This window comes from Odontesthes bonariensis, chromosome 23, assembly GCF_027942865.1.
Source record: "Odontesthes bonariensis isolate fOdoBon6 chromosome 23, fOdoBon6.hap1, whole genome shotgun sequence".
NCBI lineage: Eukaryota > Metazoa > Chordata > Actinopteri > Atheriniformes > Atherinopsidae > Odontesthes > Odontesthes bonariensis.
In genome coordinates this window covers 10684506-10707021 of record NC_134528.1, presented here as the reverse complement: position 1 = coordinate 10707021, position 22516 = coordinate 10684506, and the positions used below count along the sequence as shown (strand labels likewise).

At 42.6% G+C, this 22516-nt stretch overlaps 1 protein-coding gene across 3 annotated transcripts in view; it reads right to left on the bottom strand.

Annotated features, from left to right (window-relative positions):
* ank3b (ankyrin 3b) overlaps positions 1 to 22516 on the bottom strand; it is a 182985-nt gene that overhangs the window by 56366 nt on the left and 104103 nt on the right. For 2 of the 3 annotated variants that reach the window (XM_075458091.1, XM_075458090.1), the window contains exons 13-26: positions 22004 to 22102; positions 19889 to 19987; positions 17225 to 17422; positions 15002 to 15100; positions 14751 to 14849; positions 12426 to 12623; positions 12046 to 12144; positions 10383 to 10481; positions 10212 to 10310; positions 9965 to 10060; positions 8933 to 9005; positions 8530 to 8589; positions 6788 to 6823; positions 2578 to 2701 (exon numbers count right to left, since the gene is read on the bottom strand). In XM_075458091.1, coding sequence (XP_075314206.1) covers positions 2578 to 2701; positions 6788 to 6823; positions 8530 to 8589; positions 8933 to 9005; positions 9965 to 10060; positions 10212 to 10310; positions 10383 to 10481; positions 12046 to 12144; positions 12426 to 12623; positions 14751 to 14849; positions 15002 to 15100; positions 17225 to 17422; positions 19889 to 19987; positions 22004 to 22102 — 1478 coding nt within the window. Of the gene's footprint in view, positions 1 to 2577; positions 2702 to 3802; positions 4519 to 6787; positions 6824 to 8529; positions 8590 to 8932; positions 9006 to 9964; positions 10061 to 10211; positions 10311 to 10382; positions 10482 to 12045; positions 12145 to 12425; positions 12624 to 14750; positions 14850 to 15001; positions 15101 to 17224; positions 17423 to 19888; positions 19988 to 22003; positions 22103 to 22516 lie in introns of those variants that run through there. The other variant, XM_075458092.1, reaches the window with a different exon arrangement.

The following is a 22516-nucleotide window of genomic DNA, read 5'->3' as shown; positions in this document are numbered from 1 at the left end:
CTTGCATTTTATAAACAAGACGATACATTATTTAATCACATTAAGAGGAATGTACAGAGCAAAAAAAATTAAGCTGAAAAACTTCAGTTACTTTAAAATAATTGCACCTCTTTGGGAAGTTGGTTTTTTTAAACCTGGACCTTATTTCTGGCATAAAATACGTTCATCTGCTCACCGATAACAGTTTGGTGAAAGTCGGCGTCCTTCGGAAGATATTTAGATTACTGGAGATCGGCGTATATCCATATAACGGGAGAGAACAGGGCAGAGAATACAGCCTCTAAATAAGACATTATCTGTCTTTATTTCACCAAAACTTTAAGACCAATGAATGAATGAACGCGTACTATTGCACTGTTAGCTCAGAGCTGCCGTGTTGTTGCTATCGGGGGCTTTCTACACACGCGTCTACTGGGATGACATCATCGCCGTGCGCCGCTGCAGCACAGCTCATTCACTCCGTGCTCTGTGACGGTCGGCTAACTTCACACAGAGTTTGCTGCTGCTATTTTTGTTCAACATGGCAGGATATTTATCAGATTTTAACCACGTGGACGGCGACTTTGAGTCCGATGGACGTCCTTACCGGAGTGAATGAGCTGTGCTGCAGCGCCGTGTCGATGATGTCAACATGTGTGTAGAAAGCCCCCGATAACAACAACACGGCAGCTCTGAGCTAACAGTGCAATAGTACGCGGTCATTCATTCATTGGTCTTAAAGTATTGGTGAAATAAAGACAGATAATGCCTTATTTAGAGGCTGTATTGTCCCTGCCCTGTTCTCTCCCGTTATATGGATATACGCTGATCTCCAGTAACTTTCACCCAACTGTTATTGGTAACGTGTTTTATGCCAGAAATAAGGTCCAGGTTTAAAGAAAACAAAAAAAACTTCCCCTTTAAAGGTAGACCCTGTTCACTTCTGGTATTATCATGTGCTCGGGCGATCCAATCACAAGTGTTCGACTCGAAAACTGTGTGTTCACAACAAAATGTGTCCTGAGTGACTCTTTACCCGCTCTGTGTGCAGTTATCCGTCCACTGAGCAACTAACAGGACATCAGCAGGTTCGCTGATGTTTCTGAAGAATCCCAAACACATTCAGAGACCTGACTCATACCATCACTAAACATTTCAGTACAATAGAAGCAAAGGAGCGTCAAAAACAACTGATCTGTGATCCGACAGCCACAACGACACAAAACACGAGCTTTTAATCCTTTAAACAACAACTCCAATCGCTGCTTTCTACACAACTTCAGTGTAAAAATGACTGCACATGTGAGGTGACATTCTTGTGATTTGACTGATTTAAAGCGTTTTTACAACGTGAGCGAAAAACAATCCAGTTCAGTAAAACTCTCTCCACAAAGACGTGCTTCTCTGATATATTCCCACAGATTACTGTTGCAACAAACATGTGACCCGTGTCACTGGAACAACAAAAGTGATGTGATGAGTACATCGATCAAACACAAAAGCGTTGGCTCAGGTATGGTTAATCTTTTCTGTTCTCTAACTGTTGCAGCTTTTCTGGGAATCCCTCATCTTCCACACTGCTGGATGCCTGCAGAGACCGGCCCCTTCACAGACTCCCGCCTCCAGCTCCTGTGTTTTACGTGCACAGGGTCCCCGAGACGTTTTCCAGACTCAAACTCCAGCATTGCTCAGTTGATTATCTGAGGCCATTTTGGCATCAAAGTACAAATGTAAGGATGTCGAATAAATCCTTTTAGGAGCAAGAAACTCAAAGTGTGTACTCTCAAAAGCCGAGCAACAAAGGCTGAAATACAGAGCTATTTTTGTCTTTTAGAGAAAATAAGGTTTTTCTTTACTCTGTTCACATGTATCCAGACCTGGAGAACACTTGTAAATACACTGGAAAACAATCAAAGTCTTACCAAGTATATTTGTCTCATTTCTAGTCAAAATATCTCATTACACTTAATATAAGACACAACTGCCTAACAAGTACTATTTCAGCCAGATATAGGGACTTGTTTGAAGACAATACATCTGGAATATCTTGTTAAATGAAAAAGTCTTGAAAACAAATTGTTTTCAGTCAGATTTCATATGAAACAAGCTTTTTTTTTTATTTGAAGAGGTTTTTAAGCTAATTTCATTATCACTTTGATCTCAAATGTCCCAAATATCACATTTTATTTCAAGAAATCTTGACAAGCCTATTTTCACCAGTTCCATTGGCAGATTTTTTTGCTTATTTCAAGCAAAAACGTTTCATATTTGTTGTTTTTCTTATTTATTTTTGGAGGGGCATTTTTTCCAGTGTAATCCTGTTCTTTTCTATACTCTTGAAAACTGCGTTGGAAGCCTGGATACAGTATGAGCACGCCACGCCATGAGCCCAAAAGTAAGAAGCCTCCTTTGAGTCTGGAGTTCTCCTTACTTCATCCTGAATGTTTTGCTTTTTGATGAATTTGAACATTTCCTTCCATTTCTCCTGCAGACATTTGTTTAAGTGCCTGAATCTGTAGTTTGCTACAACGACCAACGTAAAAACATCACATGTGAGTCAGAAACAGTAAGGGTGGGGAATGCTACCGCGAGCCTTACCTCTGCGATCGAGCACCGACGCTGAAGCCCATGTAGCCTTCCTGAGGGAGCGAGTCGTCCCCCAGCTCCCGCAGGTCCTGGGGGGCCAGATACTTGTCTGTGTCCCCCGTCATCGCATCATCACCTGGTGGATGCAGACACACACACAGTCGAATAGGTGAAGGCTCCAGGAAGTGATGCGTTTCCATCTGTTTCTCTCCTCAATCACTGGTAAAAAGATCCAAACTAAGTCCTCAGAGTTTTAAAGAGAATAACCGAGCAAATCTCCAGGGTCTGCGTTCCTTTGACACGTATCCTGCCTCATTTAAAGATTGTTAACATGCATCTTTTACGCATGAGTGGGATATATTCTCTTTGTTTTTCTGTGTGTGTGAGTGTGTCATTCATGCAGAAACACCACCTCTCTTAGTTTGGATCAATGCAGCCTCTGCCCAGAGGCCGTTTTACAGTTCAGCTTTGGTCTAATAAAAGTCAAATTGTCACTAAAAGCTTTTTGAAGCTTGGAAGCAGCACATGGTTCTGCTGTCAGTAACTGTTACTGTTATTAGGAGATATTAACTTGACTAAATAGTTATCCTCTGCCTCTTTTCACCAATTCTGAGTTAATAATTATCATCAATATTTAGATTTAAACTCATTAAACCATTTAACTATTTAAAAGTAGCAGATCTATGAAACAATTAATATGCTCTCTTAATAAAGCAGCAAAGTGCTTTATAGAGCTCTAAAACTGCTTTCTTTAGTCGAAATGAAGCTAGAATTTAAGCAGATTCAACGACAGAGCAACAAGACAAAAGTTTTCAGCGGATTAATATTTTCCCAACGCATCCCTCGGACAGTGAAAAGTGGTTTATGAGTTAAAACATACGTCACAGGCGGAGCAGGAAGACTGTCAGCAGCGTGTTATTCCCCTCAGAGGTACAGTGGATCTGAGCCCAGTGATAAACCGGCGACCGCAGGGTTGAAAGAGGGAAGGGGAGGAGAGCAAGTGCATGCAGGCGCAGGAGCGAGGAGAAAGAAAAGGAAGGAATTCCAACAAAGACGGACGCCCCCACCTCCACCTCTCTGTGCCCCTTCGCCCCCCGCTGCCACAGCTCCCCTCCCCCTCCAAAAACTTTCTCCGCAGACACTTCGCAGACCCCATCTGGCCACATTCCAAGCCATTCTCAGCTCCAACAACCCCCCCCCCCCCCCCCCACCTCTCTCTCAGCGAGCCGAAACTCACCTCCTGCTTTAAAGCACTTCATTCAGCCACAGGTCCAGTTGGGAGGATTTCCCCACAAACTAACTTTTCCTCGACTCGTAACCTCCCTTCAGCTCTCAGCCTGCATTAGCTGTCTGTCTCTCTTTTCAGAGCTCACACAAACAGATCGTCTTTCTCCCGCCTACCCACCCCGCTCCAGGATTATCCACAGCCTGTGTGTGTGTGTGTGTGTGTGTGTTAGCGCCTGTGTGTGAGCTTCAGAGCAGACACCTACAGCTCACTGCAGGACAGAAATAGTAATTGGGTGTGCGAGTCAGAAAGTTGCCTAATATCGAAACGCTTTCCTTCATCTGCATGATTTATCCACTGCATCTCCTCTAATCCTCAAACTTCCAGCTCTGTAACTTTCTATTTAGCGACTTGTGCACCAGTTTGTTCACGCGTCATGCTGTCTGCCTCTTTAATGTCCTCTTGCGCTACCTGCCGGGCTGCATTCTTAAGCTTCTGGATCTAAATAGTGCAAATTCTTTGCTGATAATATCTTGTTTTATAGTTTAGCTCCAGTTAGCTGGTCACCTGTTTCTGTCTCTTCTTGTCCTCTGCCATGCAATCCAACTGCAGGTCCTCTAAACGCATCCATCTCTCCACCCTCTTACCTCCATCCTTTACCTCCCATGTGCATACAGCATACAGGAGACATAGTGTTTGTCTATGCTTTCAGTTCTTTCCATTAATCTGACCTAACTGCACGTGTCAAAATCATGTCTGGATGAGCATCTTGGCAGCAAGGAACAGCAGTCCCATTATTGGAGAGGTGAGCACACGATGCAGGGGCTTCCCTTCCCAATCTGCAGTATACCCAAAGTAAACTGAGCTATCCTCCATGTGGACTACATGTTGGAATTTGGCATCTTTTAAAAGCTAACAATAAGTGGGGTTACATGGCACTGAAAGGATCGGATTATTGGCTAAATTACAATAAGAATGAGTTGAGTAAGGGTAATTCTCCTTGGATATATGGCGGTGAATGAATCGGATCAGAGGCACAAAGCGTGTCATACCCCGGTATGATAGGTGGCGCTGTACCCATTCCAGCTGTTGCTAATAGAGCCACTTCCTGTTGACCTCTTCACCACCAACAACAACAACAACAACAAACTCAGGCGTTGGAGAAAGATGGAGAACGCAGAGCGAGATGAAGGCTCTACATTTGGTCTGTGATGAGCTGCTTGTTGCACAAACTCGATGCCCAACGGAGCATTCTCCATCGAGTTGTTTGTTTCTTTCTGACGGCGACAACAACAGGAATATCGTCTCCTTCGACTTCCGGTTCCCGATCCCGGGAAAAGATCTCGAGCATGCCAAGTCTTTCAACCGAGTTATCTCGGGGTCTTAATCCGATCGCGAGTAACTCGATTCGATCCAATTTCTTGTCAGATTAAGGTGTCTACATGCACTTAATAACTCAGTCTTATTGTAATTTAGCCAATTATCTGATCCTTTCAGTTCCATGTGACCCCACTGAGTCACATCCCCCCCCCCCCCCCAACAGCCAAAATCACATCAATTGCTCCTGGAACTGAGTTCCAACTCAAAGAATTTGCATTTTCTGCAGGTTTTTCTGAAGATATGTCTAAAAACTCTCCTCGGCTATCAGCCTGTTAGAGCTATGGGTGGAATTTTTTGAGACCTTTGCAGATGAAAAACAGACTTTTGTCGGGAAATATCGACGAGTGGATTTTCAGAAGGCTTTACAAGTGAGTTTGCTCCGTTTTGGGATTTTTGTTCTGATTGTTGTTGGCACCGATTGTGCCAACTGTGGTTAGAATGCTTTAAAATGCTTCACATTGCAAGAAGATCAGGTTCCCGACGGCATGTTGCATGTGTAGCCACGGATGGACAAAAAGTCGGTGTCTTCAAATAATCATAAAGCAGCTTTGACCAAGTGTTTCCAAGTGTTTTTTCACTGCATTTGAGTCAAATTAATGGAGAAAATTTGTGCATCTGTGTCTTGGTTTCATTTCTGGTCGTGCTGCAGCCTCTCCTCTCCGTCTAACACACACAGAAGGTCAGAAAGTGAACCCAGGCAGAGTGAAAGATGACGTTTCTCCACACGCTTGTTACTGTAAGTGAGCTGAAACCTTCATGAGTGAGAAGCCAATAAGAGTGTTTCGTCAGATCAGCTATTCAACAGTGTTTTCCACCTCTTCCATCCACTGCCCCACTGTCAGCTTCAGGCTGCTACGTTTCTGTCATAAGATAGATAAATAAATCAGTAGATAAATCAGAAAGCTGCTGTGTATCGTTGCCGGACATTAGCTCCGCCTTCGGGTAATAGCGTATCGACCCTTTGGTTGCATATCATGAGTGTGACACTTTGCCCTCGGCCTCTACATTGATCAGTTCCCATTTGGCAAATGAGCAACATCGCCCTCTTTAAATGGCAAAGTGCTATATTTACTGTAGAATGTAAAATGCCAAAGATGGACACAAGTGCAAAGGGCAGGACGTGACAACAAGCAGCAAAAACAACACTGGAGCCGGAAGATTACGGGTAGAAAACATCACATATAAGCTGGAACCACAGCGATGCCTGACAGCGGACCGTCCTTTTAGCTTTAGCTACCTTGTGATTCAGACTTCAAAGCCACGATGACAGACTTTATTGATTAGTTTTGGAACAGATCCATGTTTGACACAGTTTACGAGGACCGGCGCAGGTCCTGCGGCCGGTCTTGCGGCCGGTCTTGATTTAGCTCGCGGACTGTGCCGTGTTACTGGAGACGTTAATCACTGCTGTTACTCTGCTGGCATGCGAGTGTGTATTCGTGCGACTGCAGTTACACTCGATGTATTTTTAGATCAGAAGTTAAACAACAACAACAACTCGAGCACAGGTTCTATGTGAAATAAACATGCGTAGAGTTTAGTCTAATCGGTTTAGTCGCTAACACTTCACACTGGTTACTGGAGTTAGTTACAGCCAGACCTTTCTTCTCCACTTACAGGAGTAGCTGATGCAGATATTTCCAACGTCCATTTCTGTTTAAACACAAACAGGCAGAACCATTTATTTTATTACAATAGATGCAACTTCATGAGCGTCTGCAGGTAGGTAGGTCTTTATTCATTCCACTATTACTGCTTTTTTTTATCTGTTGTAGAGCTACACAACTGATGAGACAGACCTGCGCTTTATATTTCATTACATTTCTCAGAAACTGAACGAAACATTGTCACACCTGGTAATCTCATGCTTCCCCCCCCAACACTGCAGCAAAGTTTGAACTGTGTTGGGGGAAAAGTGGATTTCTGTGGCCTGCTGACATTTGGAGCAATAAAAAGTGCAGACAGCACGAAGCATGTGACGTCCTGACAATGAAAGACGGCCATTCTTCAACATGGATGCAGCTAAACCTCCACAGGGCAGAATGAGCCGAGTGAAAATAAGACTAACTAAAGAAACAACATTCCCTGACCCGGTACGGAGGTCTGAAACTGACAAAAATCCAAATGAAATAAAAACAAAAATGGCTCAATAAATAAGTTCTTCTACCAGTAAATGCTTCCAAAAACTCATTTAGGTAATAATTATTGCATAAACTGGGAAATAAATGAACAATTTGGCTTTATTAATCTAATTTTGTGTTGATACCCATGTGATTTATTAACTCGGTTACATGTTTATATTATAACTTGTGTATTTTCTGCAATTTTCCATAATTTCTTTCCTAATTTTATGAATTTCTGCAAAACATTTTCATCCAAAATGCATTTATTTCAATCAAATTATCTTTTTTTTTGCATAATGAGGTGAAGCTGCAGACAGACACACCCAGAAATGAATATTTTTGAGGAAATAAATAGGGGGAGAAACTGCAAAAATACAGTAATACAGAAATAAATACATGACTTAGAATAAAATACAATGATTTAATAAAGAAATATATTGTAAAATGGGAATAAAATGAGGGGAAAGTTGCAAAGAATTACAGATTATTTGTTGTGTAAAAGAATTCTTCAATTTTTGGGGAATTTATTCATTCATTGAGCCACTTGTTTGATTTTTTTTTGCTGTTTCGGACTTCTTTTGTGTGTCATTTGGTACAGTTGGTCAACAGGTCAAGTTCAGCTGCTTTTTTCAGGCTCGCAGGAGAAAAAAAGACGTGCACAAAATAAACGCACACTCATGCGCTCAACACACACCACAGCAGCTGTTTCAGCGTTTGCTTTGGCTCCAGTGTGTGACACCACAATGGGAGCGTCACCGACAATCCCCCGAAGACAAAGGATCAAGTGAATGTGCCGTCGACTCAGCGCCGTCAAAAGAAATCTGGTACACAACGCCATGAGCAGACAGTTGGCATGGCAACCAGCTGAAAGGCATATTCGCTCGCATTTCAACGCACGGAGGCACCGGAGTTTTTTTACGAAAACCCAGAATGAGAGAGACGAAGGTGAAAAGCAGCCGTGCTACGTGTTAAAAAACATGGAAAAATCATCCAGAAAAGATAACAACTCCATTTTAAAGCCGCTGATACATTAACTGATTATGTAGGATTATATAACACTTCACTACAGTAGAGCTGAATTCCACCTTCCTAATTTCTATTAAAGTTCACATAAATATGTTGACAACGCTGGAATAGGGTAAAAAAAAAAAAAGAGGACAAAGGAGAAACGAGAGCTCAAAGCAGTGGCATGCAGGATGAGTTCAAAGAAAATAATGAAGAGAGATGAAAAAATACCTTCTTCCACATCAGAAAAATAGTCCTCCGTGATCATTTCGGGGACATTGGCTTTTAGGACTGTGATTGGATGGAGGAGAAAGTTAGAAATGGGGGAAAAATAACTAGGAAAAAAATAGAGAAATTAAATTTACAACAAAATGATGTCATGCAAAGAAAATTAAAATGATTACTGGACATTTTCAATAGCAGAACATGTGACTGAGAAAAATTATAGATGAAATCATATTCATGACCATAAGAAAAGCATCAAACGATGGATGGAAAGTAAAAAAAAAAACATGTTGACGAAATTTAGAAACAAGGAGACCAAATCTAGTGACTCTTCAGGATTTAGTGGCTGAGGTCAGCTCACATGTGGAGATCTGTTTTTAGAGTCGGGTTTAAGTAGGCGAAGGCTTACCGTCTTCGTCGGACATGTCCAGCACCTCGTTCATGGTCTCTGGGACATTCATCCTGTGCTTCTCGATCACAGTCTGTTGAACAGAGACACGATCTTCTTAAGCTGCTGACGCTGACACATCTGTGTGTGTTTTCATCTTTCATCTTATGGTCAGAGACACTTTTTACCAAATTATTTCCACATATGTTGGGACACTGCTGTGTAGATTAAATAAAATCATTCAAACCAACAATAAATTGAGACAAATGGCGTCACATTTGTGGCTTTGGAAGGAACCAGAAATGCCAGAGTTGTAGAGACTCAAAATTGATCCTAGGAGTGAGTGTGGATGGAAAGACACGAGGCTTAAATAATCTGTGTTTTGTAATTCCCATTTTTGGAAACAGATGTAAACAGACGCCGCTGAAGTCTCTCCTAAAAACAATAACAATGACAATTTGCACAACAGCTCATTTTGCACTAATAACATTTGCACAAATATCATCATAGTACAACATAATGTAAATTATCCATATACCCTGTATTTCTTACTGGTTCAGTCTGCTCAGTTAAATTTATTTTTACCTTTATTGTGTTAAATGTACAAATCTGTTTTTATTTAGTTTACTGATGTTTATTATTATTACTATTATTATTATTATTATTTACCCTACTCTTCATACTGTAGATTTGTATATAGCTAATGTTTATTTCTCTGATGTTTATTCTTTTCTATTTGCTTGTTTTTCCTTTAATTGTTTACATATATTTTATACTGTATGCTGTTGCAACACAATCATTTCCCAAATTGGGATGAATAAAGTATTTATCTATCTATCTATCTATCTATCTATCTATCTATCTATCTATCTATCTATCTATCTATCTATCTATCTATCTATCTATCTATCTATCTATCTATCTATCTATCTATCTATCTATCTATCTTCTGGATATTTACTGTGGCGTGTTTCTTATCTCAAAAGGGAAGGATTTAAGGGAAGGAAACCAAATTCTGCTGTTTCTTTAAATGCTTCCAGATCAAACACTGACCTGAGTAGTCAGAGTCTCCTCTGTGACCACCTTGAGCGTATCGACCACAGAAATATAGCCGAGCCTCCTGGCGATGGACAGAGCGCTGTTCCCATTCTAGGAAAATAAGAAGATATCAAAGAAGGCGAGCAAGTGGTCTGATAAGGATCGGGAATTATTTCTACAAGTCAGAGTGACGTGACATCTGTTGCATCCTTCTGGAGATGGATAGCTTGGACAAATGGATGTTTTTTCCGGGTGTACTCACGGCAGTGAGCTCGTTGGGCGCCGCTCCGTGGTGCAGCAGTATGCTGATGATGTGCGTGTGTCCCTGCTGAGCAGCCTGATGGAGAGGCGTGTAACCGTTCTGCAGACAGGACACCAGGTGTGAACACGCAACAACACAAATATAAACCGTGACTCTGCGTTCGACGGGTACCTTTGTCTTAGCGTTGACCTTCGCCTGGTTTTTCAGCAGGAAGTTGACCATCTTCACGTTGCCATAGTGACAGGCCACATGGAGAGGTGTGTAGCCCAGCTGATGACAAAGCAAATCTTCCTTTTACTGGTAATACATCATTTAAGGGACGACGACACAGAAGGATAATCAGGTGAGAATAGCTCTGAAGGCCTGAGAGGATGTTTGTCGGGTTGCTCATTTAAATCTCAACAAGAAGGCATTAAAACTAGGGCTGGGCGAGTTGACTCGTTATTATCACGTTAACTCATTAACTATTTTATCGTGCATTAACGCAGATTTTATTTATTTAAACTTTTTTGGGGGGGCTTTTGTGCCTTTAATGGAAAGTTCAGAGAGACAGGAAGCAGGGGGCAGAGAGAGGGGGAACGACATGCAGCACAGGGTTGTCTGATGTGGGACTTGAATCGGGGCCAGCTGCAGCGAGGACTATAGCCTCTGTACATGCCACGGACCACCCCTGTTTTATTATTTATTTTATTATTGTAAAAGTCTGTTGCTCACAGGCTTTTATTATTGTAAAAGTCTGTTGCTCACAGGCTTTTATTTTGTAAAAGTCTGTTGCTGTCTGCTGTGGAACCGGAAAAGAAAGTAATCGGCGGATCCACCAAACATGGAGAAGGGTACGGAACTTTTACTCGGCCATTTTCATTTTAAAGTTCTTCCAGACAGCGGAGTCGACAGAACCAAAGTCATCTGTAAACACTGCCAAGTTGAATTGTCTTCTCAGCGTAGTAGTTCCAGTCTAAAATATCACTTAAAGGCAAAACACACAACTGATAGCAGCAAGTCATTCAAGGAAACAGACAGTGGAGCGAGGCTTCTACATAAAAACTACAGAAAGATGCTGATGTTAAAAGTGTGTTTGCACAACAAATGTTATGGCACTTTCATTCATATGGCAGCACATTTAAAATAAAGCTAAATGCTAAAAGCTATACACTACTTTTGGATTGATTTTTGGATTTTGCGTACAAATGCGATTAATCGTGATTAATCAGGGAAATCATGCGATTAATTAGATTAAACATTTTAATCGTTGCCCAGCCCTAGTTAAAACATCAGCGTGAAAACGGTCTCCGCTGCTACCCGCATACGTTGTGGCGACAACTCGTGTGTGCGTTCACACGCACAAGGCGAGCATTAAAGAAAATATCAACAAAAAGTACAGTTAACCCACAGGAGATGGGTACGTTTTTTACTTTATGCATCTCTGGTGCAGTTTTATTAGTCATAAAAGACACAGAGAGCAACTTATGAAACAGGGTCCATGCTAAATTTAGGTGAAATAAAGCCGAGCCAGGAAGTAATATTAAAATTTTACGGATGTTATCTATGTGCCCCCTCCCCTCTATGATGGCGGCTCCTCAGTTTGAGAGCTCAGGTTCAAGGACTGGACTGAAAATGAGTACAAAAAGCAGCCAAATGTCCAAAGAAAATCCCTCAGAAAGTCTGGAGAACTATTGCTCGAGACCACTTTAAAAGATGGCAAGAAAGTCTGGCTGCTTGGAAGAAAAATACAAAGAAATGAGGGGTGGATCATGCAAAGATATTCAGTATAAAGTATAATTCCAGCCAATTTTGGTTGGTGAATGATTTCATCAGTTTAGGACACTGTGATTACCTTGGTCTCAGGGTCTATGATAGCGTCCTGGTTGACTAAAACCTCAGCGACGTTGACTTTATCCTCCTGGGCAGCCAGGTGGAGCGGAGTCAGACCAGACTGAGGATAAAGACATACACAGAGAGACATTTAAACACACAAACAGGATAATACAGGTCAGAGGGAGTTAAATATAGCTGCTCAAAGCAAAATGGCAGGTTCTCTCGTGGGTAGTGTCTGGAGTAAGAACACTATCATTTCATTTAGCAAAATGACGGCTCTGGCTCTTGAATACATGTTTACAGTGGACACACACACACAGGGTAAATATGACTTGGAGTATCATGTCTGGCCATGCACCATTAGAGAGAAATATCAGCAGCAAAGGCAGTTTTTCACACCTTGTTGCCCATGTTAACTGGGGCGTCTCGAGCCAGCAGCAGCGTCACGATGTCCATGTTGCCTTCCTGCGCCGCCAGGTGCAGAGGGGTGATTCCCTGCCGCGTCACGGCGCTGGTGGAGGCGCCGTACTCCAGCAACGTGGTGGTTATCTCCATCTGATTCTTCTTGGCTGCAATGTGGAGTGGGGTGTAGCCGTTCTGCAAACATACAGACAAGTTCAAGTCAAACTAATTCTCAGTTTAAATTTCTGAAGGACAACAAACGACAACATGTTTGTTGCACAGCGTGATACTGACACATAATTTTTTACTGGAAGAACAGTGAAAGTGTAGGACCCTTACTTTGTGTCCTGTTCACAGTTTACAAGATTAATTACTTCAATGTAGGGCTGGGCCATATGGGAAAAAGTCACATCACGATATTTATTTTTATTTCAGTCGATATCGATATATATCGGGTCCATAACTTGTAGCATCCACTTGAACCCCTTATTTTCCGCTGTGCTTATTGGCAGCATGTCTTTAGCAAAACAATAAGCTGGATTTGTAATTAGACTTTGTGTGATACGGCGCTGGATAAAGCAGACTCTGTGGTCTTTTGCTGCTGCTGCAATTGAGCAATTTTATCGATACTTCGATATATATCGATATTTCGTTTCCCGATAAAGTATCGTGTTTTTTTTTTAATCAAATGTTTTATATTTTTTTTAAAGCAAACTTTATTGAAAAGTCAGACGTTACAATTAGTGAAAACACAGAACAAAACGGTGATAAATTAGTAGATAAAAATGTTATATAAAGTGCACAGCTCTCACGTTTGTGACATGTTCGTTTGTTTCTGTTTGTCTGGCGGTGTTTTCCTTCTGGTTCAAAGGACGGACCACCAATCAGCCACGATTCATGTCAAATCAGTTATCAGTTATTCCTCGATAGCTATCGTTATCGTTTTATCGCCTGGCCCTACTTCAATGCAAAACTTTGACTCGTATGGAAGCCCATCTTTTTGCTTTCTTTCTGTAAATTGGGTTGAAGGATCAGGAGAGTTAGTTTAGTAACTGTAATATTTCGCAGTATATGCACTGGAAACAAGGGTGGAGCAACAACTTTGGCTCCGTGTAAACACAACAAAATCCACCTTAAAATAACACATCACAACGTGTTTAAAACATACAAAAACTATGGTATCAATACATAAAATACTCCGTGTCCAGCTAACCTCTGGAGGACCGGAACTGCCTTCGTCCAAAATAAACACGAACATATATGAATGGCAACATAAATAAGTTTATATGATGATAAAGGCAAATAAAATCAGGTTAAAAATGACTTCATGCAGTAGTAATTGTATAGAATGAGAAAAACAGCCTTTATTTTCTGCTGCATTCATTTAAGCTTGTGTGAATGTTGCCATTCAGTTCATCTCTTAATGCATTTAATTTCTTTCTTTGCTTAATTGATATTCCTGCATCTATATCCATCTGTTTCCATTTTCACATTCCTGTGAAGTTATTTTCTTAAACTAACTTTTTTCCATTTTAGCTGGATTTTAGTAGAATCTTTGAGCCAAACTCTCTTTTTGTCCCGGTTACACAAACAGCTGTTTGTAAAGCACTTAGAGATAAAAGCAAAGGATTTTAAAGTATCTGCTTAAACTCCTTCTCGAAACATCGATCAACCCCCCCCCACAACTCATCTTTATTCATCAAGATACAAATTCTGCTCTTTTTCATGAGTAGGAAATCTCTTGTTAGGCTGAACTGGCTTGGATGCATTTTTTTCCTCATTAAATGTGAAAGACGGTGGATATGCAGATGAGTTTCACTAAGCTGGGGGGCTGCAGCTGCTCCCTCGGTATCATAAAGCTGATAACGTGTCATTAATCCGAAATAAACCTTACACCTGATTGCATCAGCACCTTAAAATCTGACAGGATTATTTTCTTGTGTTTGTTACGTCTGTCTGAATCTGGGCTTTGATGTTGATACGCTTCATCTCTAAGGTGCAGAAGTTCGTCCACCGGTGCTTATTTTTCTTATAGTTTGTAAAGAACGACAAATGGGAACGTTTAGAAAGCTTAAAAACTTCCCATTTAGAGGCATTAACTAAAATCCACTGCTGGATTTATTCGATATTCCATCAGGGAGTAAACGTTGGTTTCAGCTGATTTCAGGGGCAGATCTTTCTGGATAGGCGGTGTTAGAGTGGAGGAGGTATTGAACCTTTGGAGCGCAGTCAACTGAAACTGGGTCACCTCTCACCCCGAGCCACGCGGACGGGTGCATCGGGAAACATTTGATTCAAACGCTCACTTTGACCGACTCTTACCTTGGCGGCGGCGTGTTGTGAAGCTCCCTGGTTGAGCAGGAGCAGCGCCACCTTCTGGTTATCGTAGTGCGCTGCCACATGCAGTGGAGTTAGTCCGCTCTGAGCACACAAACATGAGCAGCTGTTAGACGGTGACAGGCGGACGAGCGCGGCACGAGCAGAGGCGATGAGTGATTCTGTGCACGTGTGGGCTAAATTTAGTTCGCTTGAACTGCGATTCCTCCATCAGCAGTGCTTAAAACATGCATCACCTTCCCAGCGGCATCGGGTGGAGCGTTCTTCTGCAGCAGCAGGTTGGCCACCTCCATCTTCCCGTATTTTGCTGCAACGTGCAGAGGAGTGAAGCCCTTCTGGAGAGGCACACAATAACACAGGTTTTAGTAGGATTGTTAGGGACCGAGCAGTAAAACTGCAAGGACCCTATTGTATCTGTAAGGATTATTCTTCCGCCGTCTTCTTATTCTTTGCAAAAAGTGCTCGAAAACTCTTGAAATTTTGCGAGCACCACCTGCCAGTCGACGGCATGAAAGAAAATAAACTTTATATTTTTGGGAGTCGCTCATTGACTCTGTAGCGCCCCCTACAATGCTTAAAAATGGTCCCCGCATTGGGGTTAGTTTCGCGTGGGACGATGAAATTCGGTACACTCATTCATCATGCCCAGACGCACAAAAAAAAGTCTCCTGCCGCCATGGTCCCACGTCCACAGGAAGGCGGCCATTTTGGATGGAAGGTGCATTTTGGTGCCATTTTTGACCGATTCCACGCCTTGCATATGATCGAACTCGTCCTACAGATTTAATGCTACAGGCTTCAAACTTGGCCAGGTTACTCTTAAGACATAGGGGGAAAAAATCATAGAGAAACTTTTTCAAACCTCAAAGTGCGTGGCCAGGCGGTGAAAATCATGTGATGGCGTTTGTGATTTGAAAGCCTTATCATCATCGCAAAGTCATGAAACTTGGCACACACGTCCACCCTGACGACCCCGAAAGTATGTAAAGGGTATCGTGTGTGGGCGGAGCAACATGGCTGAGTGGCGCCCCCTAGAAATTTTCAAAAACCCCTCCGCATTGGGGTTATTATGTGCTCGTACGTACGCAGAAGGTATCGTGCGTGTGGGCAGAGCTGCAGCTCCAGCGTCCAGCGCATGCCCCAACGTGCGCACATCTCGGTCCCTCTCTAGTTGCTCATCGTTTCTCTTAAACCACGTGGGCTTCATTTTTGAAGTGAGCCATTCGCTGGGTTACAGCATTTCATAACAACACGGGGAACAGAAATTGATAAAAACACATATGCTCAGGGTGGAGAGTCTGGATGTGTGTTGCATCAGATTCTTTAGCTATGAGGGGACACACAGCCAGTTTAGCTCCAGGACTGTGTGTTTAGCATGAGGACACTACTCGTTATGGGATTCAAAGTGGCCTCCTGGTTAAACAATGTGAATCCCTGTTTACGTAGGCGGAGGTGGATGGAAAATTAAGCCTCAACTGCTCAACATAAAACAATCTTGACTACATTTGACTCTACTGTTCGGACATATTTGTGCCTCGTTAGTCTTTCACATAAATTGCAGGGATGGAGATCTGCAACAGGCTGTTCAGAGACGTGAAAGGAAACAGTAGTTTCTAGTTTCAGAGCTTCTTAGAACTGTTAACACAGTTAAAAACTGTTATGTGCAGAAGTGTGGTATCCGACGTTTAAACAGTATTCCCCAGAAATCAGGGCTCCACAAAGCAGCCTGTTTGCAATTTCAGAAACATTTCTTAACCACCTTCATGCTAAGAAGAAATATTGAAAACTTTTGTGAATAACGGGAGACTTTTGAATGTTCTCTAAAGCAAATTTTTGGAGTCTCTGTAAGAGGTCGTTGAGTTTTACTGACCAACAAAAACATCCTCAGCAGCAAATGCAAACAAATACGCAAATATGAATCATAGTTTCTCAAAAAGGCTGCAAACAAAGCAACAAGCAGCGCTCACACGCTGAAATTTGATATCTAAGTCGAGGGGACTTTTCTCAAAGTGTTGAAATCTTTGGCCATAAAATGAACCAATACAGTTTTAACTGATGCTTTAAAATGAGTAACGCTCCAAGAAAACGGAGGCAAACTAGAACAAACAGCTCCTCCAGCAACACTCTGTTTTCAGACTAATTTTACCCAAACGCTACGGCCCAACTCTTCCTCTGCAGGCGAGCAGCTGGAGCTGGTATTCCCCGTCATCTGACTGCAGCGAACGCTGCAGAAACATCCCTGCGGTGTTCAAACTGCACAAACTATTCTTATTCAAGGGAGGACAATGAGTTACCAGTAGCAAAGTTGCCAAAATGCACTCAAGTAGCACAAAAACAACACTGTTTATCAGGCCTTATTAAGGTCTTTGGAACAGTTTATTCACACAAGCATATCTATTTGTGTGCAATCTGTCCTCTGTTAACACACATCCTAACGTGAGCGCACGCTTGTTGCTTACCTTTGTAGTGATGTCCAGACTGGCTCCATGGTCCAGCAGAGCTGTAGCTACATCTCTGTGGCCCTCCCTGGCAGCCAGGTGTAAAGGTGTGTATCCAGAGTTGGTCGTGGCGTCTGGGCACGCTCCTCTGGCCAGCAGCTGCTGCACAATGTCTTGCTTACCGAGACGGCTGGAGATATGCAACGGAGTCTGGTCATCCTGATGCACAAAGCAAAGCAAAAACCAATACGTTCACCTGGGGCCTGTACCACGAAGTAGGTTCAACTTATCCAGCGTCTCCTTCAATGATCTGGCTTAACAAACTCTAATAAGGGAGATCTTGCTAAGCGGTACTACAGCGCTGGTTCTGAACTTGCCAATTTAACCCAGATTTTCTGTAAAAGAGATGGAGTTGGCATCAGTCCGCCCATTAATCACATATTTCCAGCAGGCTGCAAACCAATGCAAGAGGGGAAGATGACGAAAAAGGTGTCGGAACGTGTAAATTATTCTGATCTTTTATGCTGCCACATTAAAGCATGATGACTAAGATCTGATTATCTATGACGAAACTATAACTATAATAAAATGTCCAGTGATTTTAATCGGCCTAACTTTAAAGCATTCTTATACAGTATAGACATCTTTTGATGTAATTTTGGCCAGTTTGCTATGCTGCACATGCTTTTTCTAGTGAATAATTTCTCGGTCAAGAATTTATTTTAATAGATAAACTAACATTATTTCCAAATCTTTAAGTCTTTTCTCTATTTTAGGTTTCCCTTCTGCTGACATACTCTCATTAAGAGTCGAACAGCGTTGTCGGTCTTTGACTTTAAATGAGTCAGACAGAGGCTCTCTCACTGTCCACAGACTGATGTTTTTTTTTATAAAAAAGGAGATAAATTTACCATGTTTGAATGAAACATCTCTGACAATGTGCACATGGCTTTGATTGCAGAAACACAGATAGAAACATAAAAGAACCATAAACTTAAAATAAATATGAAAAGCTTTTCTGCATGTTTTGCCATAGAACGCCAAAGGCTTCAAAGAGATTCAAAGAGATTAATCTTCTTTGGCTTTTCCCCCGTCCAGGGTGCATGTCTCCTGTTTCCAAATAACTTTTAAGTTGTAAGAAATTTACTCATGTTTTACTTGCTAAGTGAACTACTAGCCAAGGCTGTAGTGATACACTAATCTCACGATATTCAGCGAACGATTCAATGCGATTCGATACAATTCGAATCAATGCGATACGATTCACTACGATTTGATTAAATGAGATTCGATTCAATTTGATTCGATTCAATACGATTTGATACAATTCAATACGATTCGATTCAATATGATTATTCAATTTGATTCAATACGATTTGATACAATTCAATACGATTCGATTCAATACGATTTGATACAATTCAATACGATTTGATTCAATTCAATAAGATTTGATTCGATACGATTCAATTCAATTCGATTCGATACGATTCAATTCAATACGATTCAATACAATTCGATTTGATTCAATATGATTCGATGGATTCAATTCCATACGATTCGATTTGATTCGATACGATACGATTCGATTCGATTCAATACGATTCAATGTGATTCGATTCGATACGATTCGATTCAATGCGATTTGATACGATACACTTCCATCATTTTCTGAAAGATTTTAAAGGGACAGTGTGATTTTGGTGACATCTTGTGAGTGTTCCATTCACTTGGATTTAATTAATTTAACTAAAAATTGAAAGCATCAATCACACAATATATGGCTGTGACTGGACAGAGAGAGTCTACAGCTTCCAAATGTTGTACAAAATGAGTCAAAGATGTGGTGAGAAAATTAGTTAAATTTATTGAAACAGCGCAAACTGTAGTTTAAAAGCCTTTGTAAAGTAAATAAAGTGCTGTGTTACAATGCAGAAAGTGGCCTGTTCTGATTCTTATTCGGCTTTTTTAGCTCGTCACTGAAGTTGTGATTTGCACTTCAGGGCCACCGTAGCGAGCAGAGTGTCAGAACACACTTAATGTATCGATACTCGCGGCTGAAAATATCGATATATATATCGCAATATCTGTAAGATTGCTCAGCCCTACTACTAGCATAATTCATGTAATAGTAAAGAGAGTAGAGTCGGAAACACATTACCAATTGTTGAATTGATAAAAAAAACAAAAACATGCCACTCACATCCGGTAGAAACAGGCACAAAAGTCATTCAGGGAACTTTAAAGTATCCATATTATGATTTCTGGGTTGCCCTTTTTCCTTCAGTGTGTTGAAAAGGAAGTGAAAGATCAGCAAAATGACAAAGATTAAAGTCCAGATTAGAGGAAGCTGTTCTTGATCTGTCTGAATCACCTTGTGTGTAATCTGGACCAGAAAAGTAGTAACACTTTTCTCTGATTTATGCTAAGTGGCTAGTTTAGCACACCTCAAGCACATAACGAGCAACTGGCTCACACTTGAGTGTACTTTACTGATCAGGTGACCAATCAGAGCAAAGTGAGACGGTACCGTGTAAAAAGGAATGTGAACTTTCTTAACGAGAGGAGTGGTTCTGCACTGTAATTAGACGTGTGAAGAAACGGCAACATGCGGCAGACATACAAACACACACAGACAGAAGTTAGTTCGCTCACACACAGTGACGTCTGACAGTAACGCGCTACCTTGGCCGTGGCATCAACTTGTGCTCCGTTCTGAATCAGATACCGGACCACATCCGACTGTCCGGCCCTCGCTGCCATGTGGAGGGCCGTCTCCCCCCTCTGAAAAACACACAAACATACAAAAGAAAAATGGGTTGACAGGTATTTCAGAGACTTGAATGTTCCCCCAAATCCCCCTGCTTTCCTGAAAATGTAAACAGATAAGGAGACGCAGTAAACCCACACCCAATTCACCATAATATTCTGTTTCTATGGTAACCTGGCCACAGCCACAGCCACAGCGTGGGCAAACAAATACTTGGGGTTGAAGAGTTAACTGTGTCGCACTCTTTCCCCTCTTTGTGCAGCTCGGTCTCATCATTTTCTCCAAACTTTCTCCCCGTTAATGCAAAAGTCCAAACAATTGGTAACGGAGCTCGTAGCTCCACAGAATGACAAAAAGAGAGATTCTTTTCAGCACAAACACGTGGCATCAACAAACCTCATCCATCCATCAGCTTCTCCGGGGGTCGGGTCTCGGGGGCAGCGGTTTGAGCAGAGAAGCCCAGACGTCCCCGGCCACTTCCTCCAGCTCTTCTGGGGGGACCCCGAGGCGTTCCCAGGCCAGCCGAGAGACATAAGTCTCTCCAACGTGTCCTGGGTCTTCCCGGGGCCTCCTCCCAGTGGGACATACCCAGAAACTCTTAGGCGACCAGGAGGCATCCTAACCAGAGGCCCGAGCCACCTCATCTGACTCCTCTGGATGCGGAGGAGCAGCGGTTCTACTCTGAGCCCCTCCCGGATGACCGAGCTTCTCACCCTATCTCTAAGGGAGAGCCCAGACACCCTGCGGAGGAAACTCATTTCGGCCGCTTGTATTCGCGATCTCGTTCTTTCGGTCACTACCCACAGCTCGTGACCATAGGTGAGGGTAGGAACATAGATTGACTGGTAAATCGAGAGCTTCGCCTTCTGGCTCAGCTCCTTCTTCACCACGACGGGCCGGTGCAGAGCCCGCATCACTGCAGACGCATCACTGCAGACCGATCCGCCTGTCAATCTCCCGCTCCATTCGTCCCTCACTCGGGAACAAGACCCCGAGATACTTGAACTCCTCCACTTGGGGAAGGATCTCATTCCCAACCCGGAGAGGGCATCCCATGGTCTCGGATTTGGAGGTGCTGATTCTCATCCCAGCCGCTTCACACTCGGCTGCGAACCGCTCCAGTGAGAGCTGAAGGTCACGGCCCGACGACGCCAACAGAACCACATCATCCGCAAAGAGCAGAGACCCGATTCTGAGGTCGCCAAAACGGACCCCCTCAACGCCCTGGCTGCACCTAAAAATTATTTCCATAAAAGTTATCGGTGACAAAGGGCAGCCCTGACGGAGTCCAACCCTCACCGGTAACACGTCCGACTTACAGCCGGCGACGCGGTCCAAACTCTGACACCAGTCATACGGAGACCGAACGGCCCCTATCAAGGGGTCCGGCACTCCATACTCCCGGAGCACCCCCCACAAGAGACCCCGAGGGACACGGTTGAACGCCTTCTCCAAGTCCACAAAACACATGAAGACCGGTTGGGCGAACTCCCATGCACCCTCCAGGATCCTGCTGAGGGTGTAGAGCTGGTCCACTGTTCCACGGCCAGGACGAAAACCACACTGCACTGCCTGAATCCGAGATTCGACTATCCGGCGGATCCTCCTCTCCAGTACCCCCGAAAAGACCTTACCAGGGAGGCTGAGGAGTGTGATCCCCCTATAGATGGAACACACCCTCCGGTCCCCCTTTTTAAAGATGGGGACCACCACCCCGATCTACCAGTCCAGAGGCTCTGCCCCCGATGTCCATGCAGAGGCGTGTATTATTATTATTATTATTGATTCATCTGTCTGTAAGCAACAGTTCCATCTAAGTATGTTACACTACAACACTTTATATGCCATTAAGGAACTTCCTTTATTGGTTTTCACATCTGTTAAATATCAGATTTAATGACATGTGAAACCAGAGTTACCTGGTGACACCAGCAGAGTCCTGGTATCTTTTATCTGTTTTTATACTTAAATAAGTTGCACCCAGTGTATAACATCCATTGTTGCATTGGTACCATTTTTCCCAAACTCACCACATTGCTCGTGTTTGGTGAAGCCCCGTAGTTGATCAACTGGTGGACGATGTTTTCATGACCCATAAATGCAGCGACATGGATCGGCGTGAGGCCAGACTGCAGAAATTAAAGCAGATTAATAAAAGGAAAGCTAACAAATCAGCCATCTTTTCTCCAGGACGGCTGGATGCAAACTCCCTTTTATCATTCAAAGAAACAGATTTCTTTCTTTTTGACAACAAATCCAATAAAAGCGAATAGAAACTTGTGTTTTTTCTAAACGTTCCTCGTTTATTGCTCTTCTGCTGTCAGAAAACACAACGGTTTGAATAAAAATAGTCCCACTATGTTTTCTAAAAGCTGCGAAGTTCGTGAAACACAAACTTTTTTTTATTATTCATTGTAAGTATTGTGTAGAGTTCAGCAAAGCTGAAGAAGCCTCTGACTGAACAGACAGAAGGTGTGCAGTGTGGCTCATTATGTTCATCAGTTTGTGCACATTCAGCTCCAGGAGCTCCAGAGCACAGAGCC